The sequence below is a fragment of the Hyaena hyaena genome, unplaced genomic scaffold (assembly GCF_003009895.1).
Source record: "Hyaena hyaena isolate Hyena2069 unplaced genomic scaffold, ASM300989v1 scaffold_774, whole genome shotgun sequence".
Taxonomy (NCBI): Eukaryota; Metazoa; Chordata; class Mammalia; order Carnivora; family Hyaenidae; genus Hyaena; species Hyaena hyaena.
Genome location: NW_024081406.1, coordinates 651,479 through 676,039, shown reverse-complemented (window position 1 = coordinate 676,039; position 24,561 = coordinate 651,479). Strand labels below are relative to the sequence as shown.

Sequence of the window (24,561 nt, the reverse complement as noted above, 5' to 3'; positions counted from 1 at the left end):
GATTGCTCTCTTGTCCTAAGCTGATAGTCAGCTCACCCTCAGAAACAGAGCTGCCTTGCTGACAGGAGGATCATCACAGATACCTAAGTAAGTGCAGCCCAGGCCAGCAGAAGTGTCTGGCTGAGCCTAATACAAATTGCCATTCTATACAATCATGAGCTAAGTGAATAGTTGAAGTTTTAAGCTATTAAGTTTTGGAGTGGTTTGTTATGTCCTTAAAGCTATCTGATATATCTCTCCTTTGAAGTTAGGCATGACCACATGATTTGCTTCACCCAGGGAACTATGTCACTTCTGGCAGAAGCTTTTAAAAGCTGGACTGTGATTCAGCATCTTATTTTTCTTGTCATGGTGACTGGGGTGCTTCCAAATGGTGAGGCTTCATAAACTTGAGTCCCTTAATGGACATGGAACTGTTCTCCCCATTCTCCCTGATACTGACTTTTGGAGAACAGATAGTTTAAGTAAGAAATAAATCTTTGTTGTGATGAGCACCGGGTGTTATATGTAAGTGATGAATCACTAAATTCTACACCTGAAACCAATTTTACCATACATGTTAACTAGAATTTAAATACAAACTTGAATAAAAGAAAAAAGAAATAGATCTTTTTATTAAACCTCTGAGATTTTGGGTTACTGTTACTAAAGCATAACCTAGTCCATTCTAACTAATGTAGAAACTGGTACCCAGGAGGTATTGATGACAGAAAATCTAAAATTTGTAGCTGTGATTTAGAAACTCAGTGGGTGGTGGCAAGGAAACTATTGTTAAAAGCTGGAAAGTTGGCAATCCATGCTAGCTGTGGTAAAATATTTGCTCAAACTATTCATGTGTTTCTCCCATTCTTTCCCTTTCTAAATAGGAATGTTTACCAAGGTTATTCTGTTCCTATTCCAGCACTATGCGTTCAGGGTGTGTATGTGTGTGTCTGTGTGTGTGTGTGTGTGTGTGTGTGTGTGTAAACAGGGAGGATAGATACTTTATCTTTAACAAGAGAACCTTTATCTTGTTTTAATAAGAGACTACCAAGAGTCACCCAGAGATGTTGAACTTTGAGATTAATGCCTTTACTGAATGGAAATTTTAGATTGTCTCATGTGTGATAGGAGGGAATGTATTTTGTCTCATAAGTTGAGTGATTAGGTTGATGATTAGAAGAATGGATTGTAGTAATCATTGGTGCAGTTTACCTGTAAACTTGGGTTATCTTCCTTCTGGGAAAATAGAATTATATTTCCCTGCTCCTTTGAAGACAGTCTGCTCATATGATTTGCTTTTGTCAATGAAATGGGGAGTGGAATTGACTTGTATAACTTTCAGCAAGAACCAGTTTGCCATTCACGTTCTTTCTGTATATCGTGCAAGCAGGGGCGTTCTAGAGATTGGAGCCTCCTTTAGTCATCTGGTTGCTTGGTGAGAACCATCTACAGTCTCCCCACTACCCTCTCTCCCTCCCCTTCCCACCCCTCAGGCCCGATGAACAGGCAGTTAAGCAGGAAATATCATTTTTTGTTGTTTTAAGTCATCAACATTTTTAGATTTTTTGTTACTGCACTGTAACCTAGCCCATCCTAACTAATGTAGATTACTGTAAAAGTGACCAGGAAAGCTACAAAGGCTGATCATCTGGGCAATTGTAATATGAGTGGAATCTGTAACTGAATCCATTCACTGATCATTCCGAAAGCATCTTCACTAGTGATTTTACTTGTTTCTTCAACTGTGACAATTTTGGAAAGGGTGACTGTGAAATTCAAACTTCATTCTTTTTTCTTTGTGAAAATGTAAAACTGCTTCTTCATTATTGAGAGGTTATGAATAATGAAACACTTTTTCATTATTCAAAAAAAAAAAAAAAAAAAAAAAGGAAGCAAGCAAGCAATCCAGCAAGCCTATAAGGATAAGCCACAAAACAGGGAGGGTGGAACTGAACTCAGAATGCATAAGAGTTTCCAAGAAGAATAAAGCATATTTCCCTCAGACTTGTGCATACATTTCCAGTAACACACAGTGCTTCTCAGCAAACTTTGGGTGTCTTAGCTTTGGCTTGACCCCTGCGCATATACAGAAACTCATGCACAGTCACCCTGGTGCAAAAGTAAAAAATGTCATTGGAGTTTATGTCCAATCAAAAGTTTTCCCTCTCTCTGAAGAAGAAATATTTTCTCTAGCACAGCATAGAATTTATTCCATAACATTTGTAAAATGCTAAATCCCGTGCCATGCACTGTACTAGCGTCAGAGAAGTGAGAGGTGTCAAGGTACAGACGTCCCAGTGGGTCGCTGTCCTACAGGAGTTTACATTTTGCGGAGCATAACAGTTTCCCCCTTTGGAGTTTTCACGAGCCACACCCAATCCCCCCCGTAAATAATTTTCTATGAAAAGCCTCTTTCCCCCTAATCCTTGTAAATACTCTAGCTTCCGGAGATCTCTTTGCCCTGGAAACTGAAGTCACTGTGGGATCTCTCTCTGGATACTTGGCAGTTATTTCTGATGCAGCCGAAAGCCCGGTTTGCTCTCTTCCTGCGGTGGCGGGGTGACAGTGACCCCCAAAAGTTTCCAGAGCTTAAAGCACAAAAGCGCAGACAACTCGGGCGGTTTCCAGCGCTCTTCTGTCGAGGAGCTCAGAGAAGGTAAGGCGGCTGGGTCAGACCCGGCGACGCTGGCAGCGCCATCCTGATTGCGAGTTGGAGGCTAAACCCACACGCCGCCCAGCGCGAAGAAGTCAGAGGCCAGTCGGCAAGCCCAAGTGGGAGACGAGTTGCGTGTCCGTCCCTGCTGGACTACAAAGACCGGCAGGCATCGCGTCGCGGAGGCAAGCTCTGCTTCGGGACCCCGGCGCAACGGAGCCTGGGAAGTGAAGTCTCCAGGCGGCCTGAGTCGCGTCGCGAAGTCAGAAGGGAGGCGTTGCGAGTCCGCTCCATTAGCACGCTGGTTTCTGGCCGGGCTCCGAGCCTCTCGCGCCCGCTCAGGATTTTCGCGGGCGGTGGGAGCCGAATGGCTCGCTTGAGTAAACTCCGGGGGGAGGAGGGAGATGGGAGTGGATGGGGAGGCGGGGTCAGCGGAAGCGGCAGGTTGCTTCCTTCTCCTCACGCTCCCTCCCCGCCTCTCCCAGAGGGAGTGGAGGGAGGGGGAGGGAAGGGCAGAGGGAACGTAGTGACACGTGTCAATCAACCCCCCTCCGGGGGGCGCGCGCTCCGGGGCTCGCGCCGAGGGCTCGCGCCCCTGCCTCGTGCCTGCGCCGCTCGTATGTAAATGAGGGCGCGTGACGCGGGACGCAGATGGACAAGGGAAGAGAGAGAATGGCCGCTGCCGCCGCCGCTGCTGCCGCCGCCGCCGCCGCTCAGTGCCGGAGCCCTCGGTGCGCGGCGGAGAGGAGAGGATTCCGGCGGGAACTCGACTCTTGGCGCCACCGCCTCATGCACTGTGTAGGTAAGAGAGACACGGGTCAGGGCCCCGGCTCCGCGCGGCGACGGCTGCCGCAGCCCGAGGAGTTTGTGGCTGAGGCGGTGAGTTCAGTCTCCCGTTCGGGTCAGTTCAATGGGGGAGCGCGATGGGAGCGGCGGCGGCGCGGCGGCTTCGGCGCTCGCCTTTTGTCTGGGGGCTTCTCGCCCCGCGCGGTTCGCGCTCCTTCCCTTCTCGGCTCTTGGGCTCCTCAGGAACTGTTAGTTTGGACCCGCTCGCCGAGCCCCTGAGGAAACCGCTCGCTCGCGCTCTCCCCGAAACTCCGCGGTGCCCCCTCGGCGCCCGCTGTCCACCCTGTCGGGAGGGAGGCAGCGGCCCGGTGGGTCGGCGCCCGGGCGGAGGGGAGCCGGCGGGCAGGGCCGGCGGGAGGAAGGCGGGCTGGTCCGCGCCCCCGCCAGGCGCACACACACCCCCTTTTCGCCGCCGGGGGCCAGGCGAGTCGACGCGGCCGAGTTCCTGGAGACTAGGACCGGGGCGACCCTCCGGGCGCTCGCGGGGCGGGGGTCGCGGGTGGGCCGGCTTGGGGGCGAGGGGCGGCGGGGGCGTCGCCCGAGGGGCGGGGGCACCCAACTCTGCCCTCTCGCGCTCGGCGGCGGCGCTGTGTGTACCCCTTTAAGAAGGAGCTGCTCGAGCGCTGACGGTTGGGATTTGAAGTTCTTCCTCCCTCTTTGGAAGTCTGGACGGATGGGGGGTGTTGCCATGGCGACGGCACCCTTCTCCCCCCGCCCCCCTTTTCTCCTCGCGGACGCCGGGACGACTCTGGTCCTCTCGTACTGTCATGTGATGGACCTTTCTCTGCATGTAAACGCACATCGCCCTTCCCACCTCCCATCCCTGTTCTCTTGCAATTCCGTCTTCCCTTTTGGTGGAGTGGGAATCGTTTTGCTACAAACTTCTGGGTTTGGGGCTGTCATTCTGCGGTTTGCTCGGGGTGGCGGGAGGTGGTGGGAACTCCCCACGGTGCCGCCGTCGGTTTTTTTTTTTTTTTTTTTTTTTTTTTTTGTCTGAGTGAGACGTATGCGAGGAGCTGTTATCCAGCAGGTTGGTTTATTTAGTGGGCACAGGAGGGACAGGGAGGGTGTTGGGATGGGGTGTGTTGTGTCTGTTTGTTTTGGAAGGCGGTTGCGGGTAGGAGCGTAGGGGAAGAAGTGGAAAGGAGGGTTGCATTGTCCTGAGAAGTGGTTGGATAGCGGCAGCAGCTTGCTCTTCTGGCGATTAAATCTTGGCGTTGGGAGTTGAGGAGTAACCTCAGTGCCTTAAGAAAACAACTCTCTTACCTTGTTTCCATCTGTTCTTGCGCCACCTCGCGCCCCTTTTCCCCCCACCCCCCTCAGATTTGCTTGGTTAGCGCCTGAAGATCTGTCTCGTTTTTCACTAGTGAAGAAGATAGTGGAAGGATAAACTAGTACAGCCTTAGCTCAGAAATGTGCCCTGCAGAAAACGGTGGATATAGGGAAACGCACAGAAAGAAGGTAGCTCTGACTAGGGAGCATTTAAGTTCACTTTAGGCAACTTGATGTTTTACCCTTGTAAAATACATTTTGGTCTTGTTTAAGGAAACATTCTGGGAAACAGCTTTCTTTAGTCAAATATTTATGAATGATTTTAGTTCTTAAAAAAAGTAAAAAAAAAAAACCAACCCTCACGGTATTATTTATTCTTTTATAAAAATGTTAAGCTGGCTGTTGCTAGTGCTTCCTAAATACAAAATGGACCCGTTTTCACACATGCTTACCTAAAGATATCTTCCACGGTCAACCTGTTGAGAAACTGTTGAGTTTGTTTGATTAGAATCAGGCAGGATGACAGCATTGAAACACTGGCTCATGATATAATTGTGTTAAGTTTTGCCGAGGCACACAGTGATTCTGAGATATCTTAGCTCAGTTTTTATGTTTTCGTATACTTTGGATTTTCCCCCTTATCTTCTTACTTAGATACATGCAGTATGACTCTACAGATACACAAAGTTATGTGTATTTCTGAAAAAAATCGTCAAATTTTAATTAAACATGACATTGGATTTGATGGAAAAAGGGGTTTAGAATATCTTTCTGCTTTACCTAGTTGGATGCTCAAGTAGGATTGGAAGACATTGAAAATTGAGTTGATGCCATATGTCTAACATGCAATCTCTATATTACATTTTTAATGTAATGTGTATAACTGTACTGTATTTGAAAGGAAATATTTTCTGGGCTCTAAATATATTTGAGAATTGTTTCCCATAGTCCCAGTCAGGAGACCTAGTAAAATCCATCTCGTACTTTGTTTTTGTCATTGTTATTTTGAAATAAGCAATAAAACTCTTTTAAACAGGATATATATACACTTGTTGATTGGGCTGGCTGTTTTTTTCAGTATCCTATATATGAAGCACCTATTCATAGTGTGAATTGGGATTAAATGTAGTTTGTGTAATTATTTTAAATTGCCTTTTGTTATTAATGTGCTTACATTCAATACTTTACTATGTAAACATATTTACAAAAAAGCCGTATTCTTTTTCTTTTGCATGTGTGTGAATGTTTATATGTACATATATTTTTTTGCATTGAATATAATCAGTGCTCTTATTGCTTGAAATAATTTTTATAAAATATTATACTTTCTACCTTTGATAAGAAAATGACCCAAAAGTCTTTTTTTTTTTTAATGTTTATTTATTTTTGAGAGGGAGCACAAGCAGAGAGAGGGAGACAAAGAATCTGAAGCAGACTCCAGCCTCTGAGCTGTCAGCACAGAGCTGGTTACCAGGCTTGAACTCACGAACAGCGAGATCATGACCTGAGCTGAAGTTGGACTCTCAACTGACTGAGCCACCCAGGCGTGCCCCCGCCCCCTCCGCCACCGCTCCGCACAAAGAGTCTTATTTTTAATGAGAAATAGAAATTGTAAGCATTGTTTAAGGTCATATAGCAACTTATTATTGAGCCAGTAATGAAAATTTAAATCTCAGTTCTTAGCCTAAGTTTTTAAAGTAACCCGATTTTTTTTTGTAACTCATATATTATTCTATTTCATGGAGGAAGAAGATTAGTTATCGTGACTGTTGGTAGTTAGCTAAGATGATTAACCCTTGATGTGGAGGGTGATGTTTGCCTTTCTCTATTTGTGGAACTCCTGTCTTTAGGTTAGATTTGTGACTACTCTGTAATTTATTCCTGGTTTTTCTTCTTTCTAATTTAATTGAAAAGTTCTACAAAATTCTGTGTCCTAACTAATAGCTTTATTTACAATTTATAATTTGATTATTTTTCTATAATCATCCTATGCTATAATTTTGAGTATGTTCGGCTAACAGATGTTTGAGTGCTTATTGGTATAATAAATAGTATCCTGGTACTCATTATGACAAGAGTGATAACAGATACAGTCCTGGATCTTATGGAATATATAATACAGTTAGTATCTGATATGTCATAAAATTTAAAACAAAGCAAAGTTGAGGATAAAGGAAATGCATTAGCATATTTTTAAGCATTACCAGAACTTGTGTAGTCTATTAGGATATTCAGTCTGGGAAATAGGCCAAGTTTTTGTTTTTCTACTTTTTCTTAACTTTTAATTTTGATAAAATTTCAAATTTACAAGAAAATTTGGAAGAATAGTACAAGGAACTCCTCTATACCTTTACCCAGATTCACCAGTTGTGTTACGTTTTGCTGCACTTGCATTATCATTCTTGCCTTGTATCTATTTATCTATCTATATTTTTTCTGAATTACTTGAGATGGTGACATTATACCTCTCTACCCCTGAATTCTTCATAGTATATTTCCTAAAACCAAGGACATTATCTTATCTAACCACAGTGTATTTATTAAAACCAGGGCATTTAAAAATGATATAATACTATTATCTATTTCATTTTTATCTCTTTTATCTATTACTTGTCTCCTGATCCCCCCCTCCATCCTGGATCATGTATCCTGTGATCTCTCTAGTCCTATCTTTTTAGTCTCTCTTAATGTAGAATACTTCCTCAGCCTTTCTTGTATATTTCTTGACCTTGACATTTTTTAAAAGTACAGGATGGCTGTTTTGTAGAATGTCCCTCAATTTGAATTTGTCTGTTGTTTTCTCATGACTAGATTGGCTATACATTTTTGGCAGGAATACCTCTAAAGAGATGTTCTCTCTTTATCAGTACATCATATCTTGAGGTTTGTGATGTTGGTTTGTCTCAGTGTTGGTGATGTTAAGTTTGAAAATTTGGTTAAGGTGATGTTCTCCGTATTTCTCCCTGAAAGTTACTATTTATCCTTTTGTAATTAATATGTAATTTGTGGGTAAAAGATTGGAGGGACAGAATATTTACATAGTCACAACAATATTTCACTTACTCAGAAGTTTAACATCCATTCATGATTTTCTAACTTCACCATTCCTTCTATAGTTAGTTGTTGGTATTCTGTCACAAAGCCATCTTTCCCATCTCTCCATTATTAATAATTTAATCCAGTTATTTCTATCTCTGTGAGCTCCTGGATTTTTTTTTTTTTTTTTTAAGAGAGAGAGCACCCATGAGCCGGGGAGAGGGGCAGGGGCAGGAAGGGGTGTGGGGGGAGAATCTTAAGCAGGCTCCACACTCAATGTGGAGCCTGATGCAGGGCTTGATCCCAAGACCCTGTGATCATGACCTGAGCCGAAATCAAGCATTGGATGTTCATCTGACTAAGCAGACACCCAGGCACCCCTGAATTCATGGATTCTTACTTTATTTAATGGTTACATCCATTACTGTCATTATTTTGATTTCCAGATTGTCTCAGCTTTGACCTTTGCGTGCCTCATCAAGCTGGTTCCAGTGTTTTTTGGCAAATCACACCTCTCCACACCCCCCTCACCCTCATATCTCAAATGATTTTTTGAGCACTTCCTGCCCAAATAAGATATTCCAGGTTTATCTTGTACTTAACCTGTCCCAGCCCTGACAGCAACCATTTCTCCAAGGAGCCTTTCCATTCTTTTTAGTGTAGAATGGATTTAAATACCAAAATCTGAACACTAGGTTTCAGCATTGTTTTTAAATCCTATTTTTCTGATACAAAAGCTAGTACTCAGTGTAACTGATTTGCCTAAGGTTGCAACAGCAAAACAAAATGGCAAAGATTTGATTAGAACCATTCTATAGACTGGTTTTTCTTCCCTACGTACTGGTGTTATGTTTCTACTGGTGTTTCTACTATGTAATGGGAGCCAAATATTTAACTTAAAATTTCTGGTAGCCACATTTGAAAAGCACCTTTTCTAGGCCAGTATGTTCAACATATTTTAACATTAATCCATACAAAAATTATTAATGAGTTAGTTTGCATTCTTTTTTAATATTTAATTTTTGAAATCAGTTATTTAAAACTTTTTTTAATGTTTATTTTTGAGAGAGAGAGAGAGAGAGAGAGAGAGAAAGCACAAGCTAGGGAGGGGTAGAGAGAGAGACACACACACAGAGTCCGCAGCAGACTCTAGGCTCTGAGCTGTCAGGACAGAGCTGGACGTGGGGCTCAAACCCACGAACCATGAGATCATAACCTCAGCTGAAGTCAGACGCTTAACTGATGAGCCACCCAGGTGTCCCTGAAATCAGGTATTTTATACATCTAGCACATCTTAATTCGAACTAGCCACATTTCAGGTGATTAATAGCTACAGGTGGCAAATGGCTACCTCATTGCATAACACAGTTCTATGGTGTAGTAGCTCCAGCCAACTCTGGATACCATGGTACTGCTTATTTCAGATTGGTGATAATGACCACACCTGTAGTTTAATTTATCTTTCCCCAAATCTTTTATTTGTATAGACTAATACAGCAAATAAGTAAGCTCTGGAGCTAGACTGCCTGTGTTTGAATCCTAGTGTTACCATTTACTAGTATGGACAAGTTGCTTAACTTCTCTGTACTTCAGTTTCTTATCTGTAAGTTGGAGATAATGAAGTAGCTTGAGAATTAATTATGTTGATATATGCTAATATGTGTCTGCCATATAAAAAGCATTCCATAAATGTTAGGTATTATTATTATGATTTATACAAGTTATTAGCAGCTGTGAGCTTTATAGTTGTGCCAGTAGATTCTGTCTGGTGGGAATGCTGATAAACAATAAAAGGATCATGAGGCATGTTAGTGGAAAAGATAGTGAGAGCTTGCTTTATCTATATTCCAGGGTTAGTTTAGAGCCACAGAGTCAGAGTTTTAGAATCACGGTATCTCACTTAGTATAATCCCGTCTTTTTATATCTGGGGTGACCAAAAGACATTTGATGCCTTCTTACACTCTAAGGAATCTTTTGGCTTTGTAGTAACTGAATATAAGAAATTAGTTTAAATTCATGAAAAGAAATCTGTATCATACTAGATCATCTTGCAGCCACTCTTTGTTGGTACCTACTCTGTTTTTTACTCTTCCTTAGAGCTTTGCACTCTGCAAGTGTTTGTAGAGTAGACTTTTTTCCCAAACTACCTGTGCCATTTATAATAGCATTATCAGTGTCAGAGGTTAGCTTCTTCCTCTATTTTTAACCTGTGAAGAAGTTATGGGAGTGCCTCAAAGAGCTGTGACACTTGAAAGATAGGGCAGTTCAGGTAAATAAAATTTTAGATAATCAACTTGACATTTCTTTCTGGCTACTTCTTGCCTGCTGCTCTTTTGTCTCCCCACTAATTTCTTCCTCATCTTGTCATTACTGCCATGTAAATTCCAAAAGAGTAGATTTACTTAGAAATCGTAATTTAATGAAGACTAGTATGGATGGGTCAGCCACCCAAAAACCTTGGCACTTGGCTGTACAACTATTTTTTCCAGCTCTAGCAGATTTTTACCCATTTAAAAAGGTGTAAATTATGGCACTAATAATGTGCACCAGGCAAATGGAATCTATGATGATAGTAAGTAGTTGGGTGGTTAAGACATGTATCCAAATTTGTCTTTAAAATGGGCATGTCTGGGGCACCTGGGTGGCTCAGTCTTTTAAGCATCTGACTTTGGCTCAGGTCATATCTCACAGTTTGTGGGTTTGAGCCCTGTGTTGGGCTCTGTGCTGACACTGGAGCCTGCTTCAGATTCTGTTTCCCCTCTTTCTCAGCCCCCCCCCGCCCCTGCCCCCGCTCAAAACTAAACAAACATTAAAATTTTTTAAATAAGCATGTCAATGGATTTTACATGTAAAATTTGAAATTCTTTGTACTCCTGGATTATTTTATACTTAGGAGGGTAAAGTTCTGCCATTCTTAGAAACAAGTAGTGTGTGAATTTTGTATTCTTGCAGATGTTAGAGGCTACAGGTTGGTCTAAGCATGTCATAGCCTCCTTTCTGTGTGGTGCTGTCTCTTCATGTCCATGCTACTTCCCTTGTCTGGCTATAAATGTGCATCCTGCAAGGCTTAGCTGTGTACCCTGAGAAGTTGTTATTATGTGTCCTCCATGCTCCCTTGACTTGTCTGACTTTCAGGCCTGGTTTTAACTCTACAACAGTGCAGTCCTGGGAGGAACAAGCAACAAAGGCATGCAGATTTTTGAGTATGCAATTTTTTCTCTCTTATTAGTAGATTTAGTCTTTTATTTATTCTACATTTTGTGTGTGTGTAGTTCCTATCTTTTTCTATTTTGATAGTATTCCTTCTTTTTGGTGTGTGTGTGTGTGTGTGTGTGTGTGTGTGTGTGTGTATATATAATATATATATAGCCAGCATTCATGGGTGATAGATAACAGTTGGTTAGAGCACCAAATTCATAGGTTCAAAATTTTGGGGACCCATTTAACTTTATTAGAGTCCGTACTTAGGGCTGAATCTATAATTAAGCAATTCTTTCAAAAGTTTTTATTCACCACAGAAGGTAGGAGAATATGAAAATTAATGAAGGATCACTTTTCTATTTCTCTTCTCATTATATACAGTTTTCTCCTAATTGACAACAAACCTTACCTGCTTACTTACATTCACTTCTTGTTTTTCTTTTTTCTTTACTTTTAGTTGTTGCCAAGTTATGATTACTTTGTTTACACTGTCTCATGGATTCAGTTTTTATAGTGAAGTAAGCACTTTGGGCAGATCCAGATTTGGTTTATACCAATATCTGCATTGCTGGTTTTATTCTGTTTCAGTCTGTATTAAATCATTATTTGAAACAGCTGCTTTGGTTTGTAGTTTACAAAGCAGCATATCTCCCATTTGTCTTTCTTCATCAAGTAAAACTCATAATTCAGTAAGTTGATCATAGCTTACCAGACTGCTTCCTTGTTTGTCTAGCTGCTGCTTTAGACAGCCCATAGAACTTCATTTGCTTTTACTTCTCTTTTGTACACATTGCCCCAAATTCTTATCATTTTAGTTGTATCTTCTACCCTGCATCCTCAGTAACTTTTAAAAATCAGTTGTAACCTAGAGACTTTTCTAAAGTCTTTACTGAAAAACAAGTCTGAGATCTTTATTCATGAATTCAGATTGGCCAATTCATTTTTTTTTCTTTTTTAAATGTTCATTTATTTATTTTGAGAGAGGGACATAGAGAGTGAGTAGGGGAGGGGCAGAGAGAGAGGGAGACAGAGAATCCTAAGCAGGCTCCATGCTGGCAGCACAGAACCCATCATGGGGCTTGAATTCACGAATTGTGAGGTCATGATGTGAGCTGAAATCAAGACTCTGACATTCAACCAGTGGAGCCACCTAGATGCCCTGGCCAGTTCGTTTCTGATGGGTATGTGCAAGGTGTGTATATAGGAAGTAACTTGTCTAGTAGTCTTCATATTTAAGTAGAAAGTAAACCATTGGCTCTCAGTGGAGCCTGCCGGGGATTCTCCCTCTCTCTGCCCCTCCCCCTGCTTGTGCTCTCATTGTCTCTCTCAAAATAAATAAATGCATTTTAAATGGTGAGGTTGTATGGACAAACTTGGTTTGGAATAGAGGCCAAATCAGACTTGTTTACTCCCTGTCCCCACTGAATTGCATTTATCAATCTATCAGAGATAGAGCAGTTGGAACTGTAGACCTCTTCTAAAATACTGGGAAATTCTGTACCTGGTAGAACTCTGTGAGTTTACCACGCGATTTGCTTATTGGTAAGGTAGGACCATCTAGGCAGAGTAAGAGAGAAGCTTGGCCATGCCTGAAAAATGACCTTTAAAACATCAATTCACCCCACTAGGAACAACTATCAAGATGTTGCCAGTGTTCATCATTCCTCTTTCCTTTGGGAGGTCTGAATAAGGGGTAGAGAAAAGGGCAGAAGGTTCTTTCAGAATACTTCCCCTAAGAATGTAAAAATTGTTGGGAGAGGTGGGGACTGTGGGTGGGTAAAAAGTTTAGTGTATAAGGAATAGGGCTTAGACTTTGCTTTTATTAAAGTACTCACAGTTATCGGGGACAGTAAGTATCAGAGTTGGTATAATATAATAGAAAGACAGAAGGGGGAGCAATTAATTTTGATTTGAAGGGTTTGAAATGATGAAGTTTCAAGAGATTGAGTGAAAGCAAGAGTTGGCATACGTTTTTTCGTTCCCTATGCTGTACTTTTCATCTCCTGATTTATTTTCTAACTGGAAGTTTATACTTCTTTTTTTTTTACGTTTGTTTATTTTTGAGAGAGAGAGAGAGAGAGAGAGCGCGCGCGCGTGAGAGCGCCAGCAGGGGAGGGGCAGAGAGAGAGGGCGACACAGAATCTGAAGCAGGCTCCAGGCTCTGAGCTGTCTGCACAGTCTGACACGAGGCTTAAACTCGCAAACTGTGAGATGATGACCTGAGCCAAAGTCAGATGCTTACCCGACTGAGCCACCCAGGTGCCCCTGGTAGTTTATACTTCTTAATCTCCTTTGCCTGTTGTGTCCATCCTTGCACCCACTTCCCCTCTGGCAATCACCAGGAATCTGTATTTTAAGAGTCTGGGGTTTTTAGTTTATTTGTTTTGTTTTTAGATTCCTCCTGTAAGTGATATCATTTGATATTTGTCTTTCTCTGATTTATTTCACTTAGCGTAATACCCTCTAGTCCCATCAGTATTGTCACAAATGGCAAGATCTCATTTTTGTTTTATGGCTGAGTTATGTCTGTCTATCATAGCTTCATCTGTCCATCAATGGACACTTGGTTTGCCTGTTGTATATAATGCTGCAGTAAACATAGGGGTGCATATTTCTTTTTGAATTAGTATTTTTGTTTTCTGTGGTTAAATACCCAGTAGTGGAATTACTGGATCTTATGGTGTTTCTATTTTTAGTGTTTTGAGGAACCTCCATACTGTGTTTCCTACAGTGGCTGCACCACTTTACATTCCCACCAGAAGTGCAGAAGCATTCGCTTTACTCCACATACTCTCTAACACTCATTATTTCTTGTCTTTTTGATACTAGCCATTCTAACTGGTGTGGGGTGATATCTCATTGTAGATTTGATTTGCATTCCTCTAAGATTAGTGAATGATGTTGAGCATCTTTTCATATGTCTGTTGGCCATCTGTAGGTCTTCTTTGGAAAAATGTTTATTCAGGTGATCTCATTTTTAATTGGATTTTTTTTTTGGTGTTGATTTGTATATGTTCTTTATATATTTGGATTTTGGATATTAACTCCTTACCAGATATATCATTTGCAAATACCTTCACCCATTCAGTAGGTTGCCTTTTTGTTTTGTTGATGAAGTTTCCTGTGTTGTGTAAAAGCTTTTATGTAAAGGGCTGGACAGTAAATATTTTAGGCTTTGTGGGTTATATAGTCTCTGTTTCAGCTACTCAGCTTTACTGTTACAGTGCAAAAGCAATATATAAATGAATGAGCATGGCTGTATTCTGATAAAAAATTGTTTACAAAAATGGCTGGATTTGGCCTATAGATCATAGTTTGCTTATCCCTAAATTAAATAATTCAGCGGGAGAGTAGGGTGGAGGGAACAGGCAGATGGATAGTTAGTGTAAGCAAAGGTATAAAAGTATAAATAACAGTATATTCTGAAAATATTCAGCACTCTAGAGTCATTCAAATATAGTCTGGGAGTAGGGAGTGGGTCTAGAAGTAAAAATTATGGCCCCTATAAGGAGGAAATTATGATCATGTCTTGAAGTTTTTTTTAATGGCTAATAAGCATGATTAGATAAGTTGGCTTATGTTCATTTTGAACATCTGCTGTTGGTTCAGGTTTGAGGGGTTTTTTTGTTTGTAATAGTTTTAAGAAGCTCAAATTGAAGCAGCCCTTTTAAGTCAAAACTGGGAAATGAGCAATCTCCACTTCAATATATTAATTAAGATGTTGGATTGCTGAAGTACTCACAAATGGCACCCTTCTTTTCTGTCTGGGTTTTGAACAACTTGAAAAATAAAACAAGGAAAAAGATGGGAGCCAAAATATCACTTCTGTTGCTGACAAGACCAGGTTAGAGGAAGAGCTGGTTGGGAGAGTCACGTGTTCTGACATAGGCCAGCTTATCCACCCAGTTCTAGGCATACAAGGGAAGCAGAGCAAAATATGAGCTCTCTGCAGGTATGTTTTCCCAATAGCTCACTCCCAAGGGGGAAAGGAGCAGAACTGAGCTCTGTCTACTCAATTATTCTTTGCAAAATCACCAATCAGATCAGGGAGTTCACTTCCCTAGGGGTGAAGAGAGGCTGATATTATGCTTGTGAAGCATCCTTCCTCATAAAAACAGGGAGCAAGGAAAAGATGTTATTCCTCCAATAATCCAAGCTACTTTTTGCAGTTATATCTGGAGGTAAGTTTACTGGAACTGATACTACTATTATTATACTGAAAACAAGTCAAGCTTACATATTTTGGATATTTTGAAAAATATTTCATTCTAGTGTTTGAAACTACCATTTTTTTTAAGTTTATTTATTTATTTTGAGAGAATGCTTGTGCAGGGGGAGAGGGAGAAAGAGAATCCTAAGCAAGTTCCACACTCAGCGCAGAGTCCGAAACTGGGCTCACCGCAGAAACCATGAGATCATGACCTGAGCCAAAATCAAGAGTCAGACGCCTAACCAACTGAGTTACCCAGGCGCCCCACAATCATATTTCTTAAACTCTCCCTCTTTTTAGTGAACTAGATTTTCTACAGACCTGTGTAAGATATTTAAATAAAATGTATGTTTGATGAGAAAAGAAAGACAAGACTAACTTCTTTATCAAGTGACTTTTAAATTTAGAAAGAATAGAGGACTATTTTTTTAAGTGGAAAAAACAGACACTTTGATAAATAGATGATGCTTTCAATCAGTTCTGATTGTGGGTGCTTATGCAATTTATTCACTGACATCTCTTAAAAATGTTATCAGGGCACCTGGGTGGCTCAGTAGGTTAAGCGTCAACTTCGGCTCAGGTCATGATCTCACGGTTCATGGGTGCGAGCCCCGCGTCAAGCTCTGTGCTGACAGCTCAGAGCCTGGAGCCTGTTTCAGATTCTGTATCTCCCTCTCTCTCTGACCCTCTCCTGCTTACACTGTCTCTCTCTCTCTTTCTCTCAGATATAAATAAAACATTAAAAAATTTTAAAAAAATAAAATGTTATAAATTCTTCCTTATCCTCTCCCTCTTCCCTTTCTAAACAATTCAGTACTAAAACCATCAAGTGAGGGTGTCTGCACTGGATGGTGTATATGGGAGAGGGAGCCATGTCCTCTTGGAGGAATGGCATGTCAGAGCCTGTCAGGGATGAGGAGGGTCCCCATGTGGATTGATGGAGTTCTGAGAGGTGAGGAGTAATCTGCCTAGAAGGGCATGCTGGTGCAGCCAAGCAGGGTATCTATTGAAGGATAGTAGACCTGGTATGAGGGAGGGTTGGTTGGTCTTGTAAGGGGTGTCCAGACCTGAACAGGGTGAGAGGATAGGAGGACAGCTACTGGGAGGTGGGGTGGGAAAGAAAGGAGGGTAGCTTAGTGTGGATGTATTGAAGCTCTGATTGGATGAGGAGGGAGTCCATGCATGGAGACATCTTAATGCAAGATGTCACAGCCTGAGGGTGGGAAGAAGAAGGCATTCCAATGGAGGGCCAGCTCAATATAGGTAGGGTGTTAAAGCCTGAGCAGGAAGAGGAGGATATTCTTGTAGGATGGATGCCAGGCTTGAGGAAAAGGGGCCTGAACAAGGTGAGGAAGTTATATACACGGAGAAGGCATGGGAGTGTTGGGGCAGAGAGGGTTAAGGAAGTGTCCCTGTAGGGAACGGAAGACAGCCACAATGGAAGATTAGTTATATACAGGAGACTGGTCAAAAAAATAAATATTAAAGATAATGGGAGCCAGACCTCTCACTGTCTGAGAAGGGAGTTACAAATATGGAATTAGAGAAAACTAGAATGCTGTCTGTAGTGTTGGACTGGAAATGAGATACTGGTATGAACTCATGATTTTCATTATATATAGATTAGAAATATAGAAGTCAATGTGTGTGTATATATACACATGCCACATACCATTCAGTGAGAAGGGGCCTAAGAGCAGTGACTGTCCACTAACATTGTGCATAATGTCTCATTGTTAATTTCCTGATTTTGATAGTTGCATTTGTAAGAAAATATTTTTGTAGGAATTACTTGATGAAGAATTCAAGGGTCATGGGACATCTATTTATTCTCCAGTAGTTGGAAAAATAAAAATTTTTGCCATACTTAAAACACTTTCTGTAAATTTAATTAAGGCTGTTACAAAGTAATAATAAGTATTTGAAAGCAATGTTATAGAGGTGCCTGGGTGGCTCAGTGGTTAAGTGTCTGACTTCTGGTCAGGTCATGATCTCACGGTTTGTGAGTTCTAGCCCCATGTCAGGCTCTGCGCTGCCTGTTAGCACTTGCTTGGGATTCTTGCTCCTTCTCTCTCTACCTCTTTCCCACTCATGCTTTCTCTCTCTCTCAAAATAAATAAACTTAAAAAAAATAAAAGCAATGTTATGAGTCAAAATATTACATTCTTTTGAATTAATCATTTTCAGCCCTTAAAACCCTAGTTAATAATATGCAAATTGTCTGGCAGGTTTTTCAACACTAAGAATTGCTCTTTGAAATAATGATAGCTAATATCTGAGTGCTTATAATGTGTCCTACACTATGTGTATATATTTTAATCCCATTTAATTTTCACATGCAAATTAGTACAATTTTTATCTTCATTTTACAGATTAGAAAACTGAGGTTTATAGAGGCTGCCTTTATGAAGGTAGAATTCAGATCCACATCTATATTTGCTCTCCTGGTCAAACCTGATTAGAAAATTAACAAGTCTGATCCTTCCTGATCAGGTAGTTGTGTCTAAAGCTTTGGTAAAATAGTGCTGTTGTCTGCTTCATTTCAGAACCCTGAGTTTCAATGATAGGGAAAAGAATTCTGGATTTAGACCTCCTCAGCCCTTTGTTTCTGGTGAAGAATAGAAGAGAATAGGGACTTCTGTTATTTATTTAAAAATTTTTTTAATGTTTATTTTTGACACACACACACACACACACACACACACACACACACACACACACGGAGTGCCTGCAGGGAAGGGGCAGAGAGAGAGACACAGAATCTGAAGCAAGCTCCAGGCTCTGAGCTGTCAGCATAGAGCCTGACATAGGACTCAGTCCCACAAGCTCGGAGATCAAGACCTGAGACTTTCCTGAGCCAAAGTCGGATGCTTAACTGACTGAGTCAGCCTGGCGCGCCTGTGGCTTCTGTTATTTAAATGCACTTATCTGAGTTAAGGGTTCTATGAATGTGGGTTAATCAGAAACTATATGCCCAAATTTCTTTCTTGGTCCTTCAGTTGAGAATGGCGAGTGGTGAGAGCATGGAGTTAGCAGGGCAAGGATTTTTCCCAGCACAGATTGTCAGTGTTTTTTAATTTGGATATAAAGTTGCTCTCTATCCCAATTGCAAGAATGATGGCTATCACCTTTCTATCTCTTTTGAACTTTTCCAAAGAATGGCAAATAGAAGATAGCTAATAACAATTTATTGTTTCATTTTAACTCTCCTTTGCCTATGCTACCCTAGACCTACTCAGAATATAAGGAAGTAATTTTTTTAACACACTCAGATTATGGGATTAACCTAATCATTACCTATTTTCTCTACTTTTCCTTATTACTTGACCTTTTAATACTTCCGTTCTAATATAGACATAATTTATAAGTGGGGTAGAATATCCCTGTGAGTACACCTTAGCTTACTTTTCTAACTTGTTATGTATTTTCACACTTCTCATCAGTCTGAACCCACAAATCCTTTCCATCCTCTGTCACAGAGTGAGTTTTTGCTGGCCTTCTCATTCTTTAGACCATTCTAAAATTGCTCCTTTATTTTATATCAAGAATGATAGGATTTTCAATGTCAAAGGAAGCTTGGCCATCTGCTATAATCCTTTCATGCATCTCTTCCTCATAATTTCTTTTCAGTATTTATGGATCAGGCATTGTGCTAGGGGACTCAGATGCATTAGATTGTTTTCATGAAGCACAGTCTTGTAGGGCAGACAAGGTTCTCTTACTGTAATAAATGCTGTAATAGAGGCATTTACAATATTCAAGTTGTGTTACAAAGGAAGAGAGTGGTCAGGTTTCCTTGTGTGGGTCCAAGAATGGTCATAGGATGATTGTGGAGTATGAGAAAAGAGAAAAGCTGAATCATGAACAAACTTCTAAGCAGAATATAATAGTAACTATTGTTATTTTTAATATTTTACTTTAGGTATTAATTGCTTACACTTGAATTCATTTGATTTTCACAACAGTTATATAAAGAGGAACTATTTTTATCATCCCACTTTACAGATAAGGAAGTTAAGTCATTTTACAGGTAGTGGAAAACCATTGATGGGCTTTAAGCAGGAAGTGACATAGTTTCATTTGTGGTTCTGTAAGGTTACGCTGTCAGTAGAATAATAGGGGAGTAAGACAGGTGAATCAACCAGGGACATGTCAAGATAGCTCAACCAAGTAATTACCAGGATCTGAAATAAGAGTAGTAGTAGAAATGGAGAAGGAAAAATTCAAAAGATACGGTATATTACATCAATCGATTTTAGATATTGATGAGCTATGGGTGCACGGAAAAAGGAGGAATAGAGAAAATAATTTGCAGTCTTCTTTTGGAGGCCTAATTGGATTGTGAGGCATTTATCCAGGGTAGGATATAGAACAGCATATTTTTCATATTTCACAGTTCTAAAGCTCCTACATCTGTTGTAGGACTGATATGGTGCCTGTACATTCTTGTTTTCTTCATATTTAAAGGTCCAAGGATGGTTTTAGCCTTGATTATTATTGTGTGTGTGGTATTTTGTGTTTTTCTCTCCAAAATTTGATTCTTTATCATCTCTCAGGAAAATTTAGCCTAGATAAGCTGAATAATTTTATATTGTAATTGTGAATAATTTTATAATAAATATAAGTAATTTGGACTGTCTCAAATCAGTTTTCCCTAATTGTATGGAAGTTGCTAGAGTGTAACATGGTTCACTGTAGGATTTTAGACCCCCATAGCTTTGACATACAGTGATTCCATCTTTATTTAAACAAAATCCCAAACACTACCTTCATCTTCATCTTCTCTTTATCCTCCCAGTTACTAACGTGTTTCAATATTTGACTTACTTGGTCTGTCTTCACTTACTTGTATGTCTTTCAGATACCTTAAATACAACATACCTAAAACTAAACTCTTGATCTCTCTCTTTTATTTCCTTAAAAATTATTAGAGCATCCCTGAGTGTTTCAACATGGCAGAAACTGTAGGAGTATAAAAATTGGCTTCAGGGCCAGATTGTGAATAGTTTTCTTTTGTTTTTTAGTATTGTCCTAAGGAATTAGCCCTTATTCTGATATTTAAGTGAGATTCAACTGACATTGTTAGCTTGTTTTTAAGTTTGGAGGGTCATAGGAATGCCACTTTCCACATTCCATTCAGTGAATTTACTGTTAACAGTTCTGTTTTAGACAAACCCTTTGCAAAACATGATTACTCTTTCTTTAGGGAAATCAAAAGTAGCCTTCCCAGAAGAATATTTGAAAACTTGGGCATAATTTATAAAAATCATTATGGAAAAATTTAAATATGTGCAAAAGTAGACGAAAGCGTAATGAATATTCATATTCCTGTGACCCATATAAATTCTGGCCTAATTTTTAATAGTAATTTTTTTTTAATGTTTGTTTATTTTTGAGAAAGAGAAGAAGACAGAGCATGAGCCAGGGAGAGGCAGAGAGAGAGGGTGACACAGGATCTGAAGCAGGCTCCAGGCTCTGAGCTGTCAGCACAGAGCCTGATGTGCGGCTTGAACTCACAGACGGTGAGATCATGACCTGAGCTGAAGTTGGATGCTTAATCAGCTGAGCCACCCAGGTGCCCCAATAGTAAAATTTTTCATCAGAACAAAACATTTTATATATTGGTTGTCTATATTTTGTAATCCTTTCCTTTTTTTAATATGAATAAACCCAGATGACACATTACATTTTGTTGCAAGTAGTTATGGATTTATCTAAGAGTTGTGAAAAATATGACATTTCTGACATCTTACTGCTTGCTTTTAGGCTTAATATAAACTATTTTTGGTGGATTATGCTTTGGTGATGAGCCAAAATAATGGAGTTTAGACCCCAGAAAGTTACTCTCTGTCTCTCTCTCTCACTGTCTTTCTTACCCTTTTTCTCCTTCTCTTCCTCCCATCTTTATGCATTCTGTTTTGAATAGCTCTAAAACTAATAAGAAACCATTGTTGCTTATGTTTTAGATCTGACATTTTCTATTCATCAAGAAAACCAAAGAAGGTACTGCTTATTAATAGACTCATTGCATATGTTGAAGAGCAGTTAATTTTTTTTTTTAATCCTGTAGAGTCACTGAATTAACAGTGATATAGCTAATGTGTCAAAATCCCTCAGAGCACTCATCTTACTTGGTTGTTGTTGAAATAACAATAGCTTATTAACATGTTTTCACATTAGTGTTATATTTATCAGCACTCATGATAATTTGGTACTCAGGACGTGAGTGTTTATTAAAAGAACCACAGCAAATTAATTTATAGCTTAGAAGATTTGAAGTTATGAGACATAGATGGAGATATATATAGATGTATATAGATATAGATGTCTAGATGTATATATTCACCTATCTGTATAATATGTTTTTAGTGATAATAATTGTGATGATTGTAGGAGATTTAAAAAAAAAGTGTTTTAGTTTATTTTAATGAACAATTGTACAGGATGTCCTGTTGCCATTTGTATGCTTAATGTTACAATTATATAAAAAGTATTAAATTGATATTTTTGTAGTAAATTGTGAATTTAGAGTACCTTTTATTCTAGTATGTCAATTAACTTTGTATCATAAAAATTGTTACATATTAATTTTCAAGTTGGTGATTTTGTTTTTGTTCTTCCTTTCTCTATAATTGACCGCCCTGCAATATTTGTTGACAGGCTTATTCTTCTTGATACTTTTAAGCTTCACATCTTTCTGTAGATAATTTTCCTAAATTCAAATATGATCATGTGGCTGTTTCATTGGTTTCATACCCACCTTAGGATAGTCTAAATTCATGACGTGGCTTGGAAAAAGCAAACCTACTGACTCTGTACTACCTTACCCTTTTTGTCATTCTACCTTGGGCATTATCAACAATCAGCTGCATCAGTAGCACAGTAACAGTAGTGTAGAAATGATACCAGGTAACATTTATTGAACACCTATTAATACTTGCGCTGGGTGTGTGCTTTATATATTTTCTCTCTCTTAATTCTCTTAATTACTCTGAATACAGGTATTGTAGTTAGCATTTTACAGAAGAGCCATACTGAACCATTTTGAGGTTCTCAAGCACTGTACCTCTGGACTTTTGCCTATTTGTTTCCTCCTTTTGGATTACCAATAGCTGCTATTGGTAAACTTTTTTTTTTTTTTAAGTATGACTACACAGAGAAAAGTATACAGTGAACCAAATGAACATAATTTTATAACCACCGCCAGATCAAGAAGTAGAACCCCTCCACAAGAAGTCCCCTCATATCCTCTCCCAATCACCAATCTCTGCCCACTCTGCAAATGTACATAGTATTCTGACTTCTTAATATTATAGGTTATTTTTGCCTGTTTTGGAAAATTCTGTTTGAATGGGATGATACAGCATTCTTCTGTATTTAGCTTCTTTAAATTCAACATTATATGTATAGGATTCATTCATGTTGTTGCTTTTAGATATAGTTTGTTTTCATTGTTCTATAATATTTTGATATATAAATACGTATAATTTGTTCATCTGTTCTCATTTTGAAGGATATTTGGGTTGTTTCTAGTTTACATCATTGCAAACAATACAGTTAGCATTCTTATGCATTATACATTTTTAGTTGTGGCTCAATTCCTGGATTATTTTTCTGCCTCAGCTGACTAGACTTCATTTTTCCCAGGAAGCCTTTCTTAGCTTCTCCAAGTTTGGGTTTACCCTTTTCTGTGCACAGATATCACTGTCACCTTCCTGTATCATAAACATTTTATGTTATATTTTTCACCACATTCAAGGTATGTGTGTGTGCGCACTCAAAGAAAAAACAACATGTTTTAGTGTGTGTGTGTGTGTGTGTGTGTGTGTTTTGCATGCAAAGAAATAAAACATGTTTTCTCTTTCCCTATCTTTTTGGCACTCACTGAGTACTGAAATGTTGAGTGAATGTATTTTTCAATACAGTTACCGTTTCGTTGCAATAAACTTAAACTTAATGGAAATTGAATAATACATTTAATATTCTCTGCCTTTGTTTTATTCTCTTTAGATATGCAGTTATTTATGTATAAATTTTTAATTTGTCAGGCATCTGTGTTGTCCCTTTTATATTTTTGTTCTACCATACAGCCTTTTGTATAAAGTATGTTTGGAAAAATTTCTTTTAACTCGTGGCACATTAAATAACCCCATTTGCGGCAAGTAATATTATTTGTCCATTGAGGGTGTTCTTGAGTTTTGGAAATAGCCAAAAGACATTTGGAGCTAAGACAAGAATTTTATGAATAATAAACTGTGTCAAAAGTGAGTTGAGATTTCAAGGAGCATAAACTCTCCTCTCCTGTCTCTTTTCCCTTATGGGTTTAAAAACCGATTTCTTTTTATGGAATTAAGTCACTAAATTCAAGTAAAGTTAAGTCACGGAGATAAGTCAGAGTTTTATAGTATATTTTCCTTTTGAGTTTCTTGTGCATTAAAAACTGCTTATTTTTGCAAGTTACTTATGTTATACCTGAGCATCATTTCTTTTATTTGTAAGAATGTTTACTTTTCATCTTGTATTTGCCTTCTGTGATATTAAAATTATCATAACCAATTATCGTCTTTAGCATCTTTAATCATACTTTAGCCACCATGCTCATTACGAACACTTGTTTCTCCCCTCCTTCAATTAAATAATGATGATAATACTTTCTTATTTCTCCCACTTTCTCTTATACTTTGCTCTCTAGTCTTTCTCATCTCACACATTTTATCTTTTTATGTAGTGTTTATTGATCTTTGTTGTTTTGCCTTTCTTCCCCACTAAACTGTGACCTAAGACAAGTGCTTTTTAGTTTAATAAAAATGTTTTCTGAATATATGAAAACTTTGTCACCTGTTTTAATCTTCTCTAAAACACTGTCATTTGCCACAAATTCTTGTTTTTATATTAGTCACCCTATTTTTAAATTTTTTAAATATTCATTTCTGAGAGAGAGAGAGAGATGGCATGAGCAGGGGAGGGTCAGAGAGAGGGGGAGATACAGAATCTGAAACAGGCTCTAGGCTCTGAGCTGGCTGTCAGCATAGAGCCTGACGCGGGGCCTGAACCCACGAACTGCGAGATCCTGACCTGAACCGAAGCCGGACGCCCAACTGACTGAGCCACCCAGGCACCCCTATTTTAGTCACCTTATTATTTAAAAACTCTTCTACCTCTTTATTGAAAAAGTGTTAAATATAGATGGTCTCTCTCCCTTGAGGCAAATCCTCCATCATCCATGAAATTCAACCTCATATTAATTGGATGAATCACTATGAAAGATCCTAGAGATAATACAACGAAGGCAGTAATGTCCCTGTTGACAAGAGCTAAAAATTCTAGCTCCTTTCCTTAACAAGAAGAAGAAGAAGAAGA

At 39.4% G+C, this 24,561-nt stretch overlaps 1 protein-coding gene across 11 annotated transcripts in view; it reads left to right on the top strand.

The window, feature by feature from the left end:
• Positions 1 to 2,189: 2,189 nt before the first annotated feature.
• Positions 2,190 to 24,561, top strand: part of LCORL (ligand dependent nuclear receptor corepressor like) — a 165,606-nt gene continuing 143,234 nt past the window's right edge. For 10 of the 11 annotated variants that reach the window (XM_039218713.1, XM_039218714.1, XM_039218708.1 and 7 more), the window contains exon 1: positions 2,190 to 3,437. In XM_039218713.1, coding sequence (XP_039074644.1) covers positions 3,287 to 3,437 — 151 coding nt within the window. In that variant the 5' untranslated portion in view covers positions 2,190 to 3,286. The remainder of the gene's footprint in view (positions 3,438 to 24,561) is intronic. The other variant, XM_039218709.1, reaches the window with a different exon arrangement.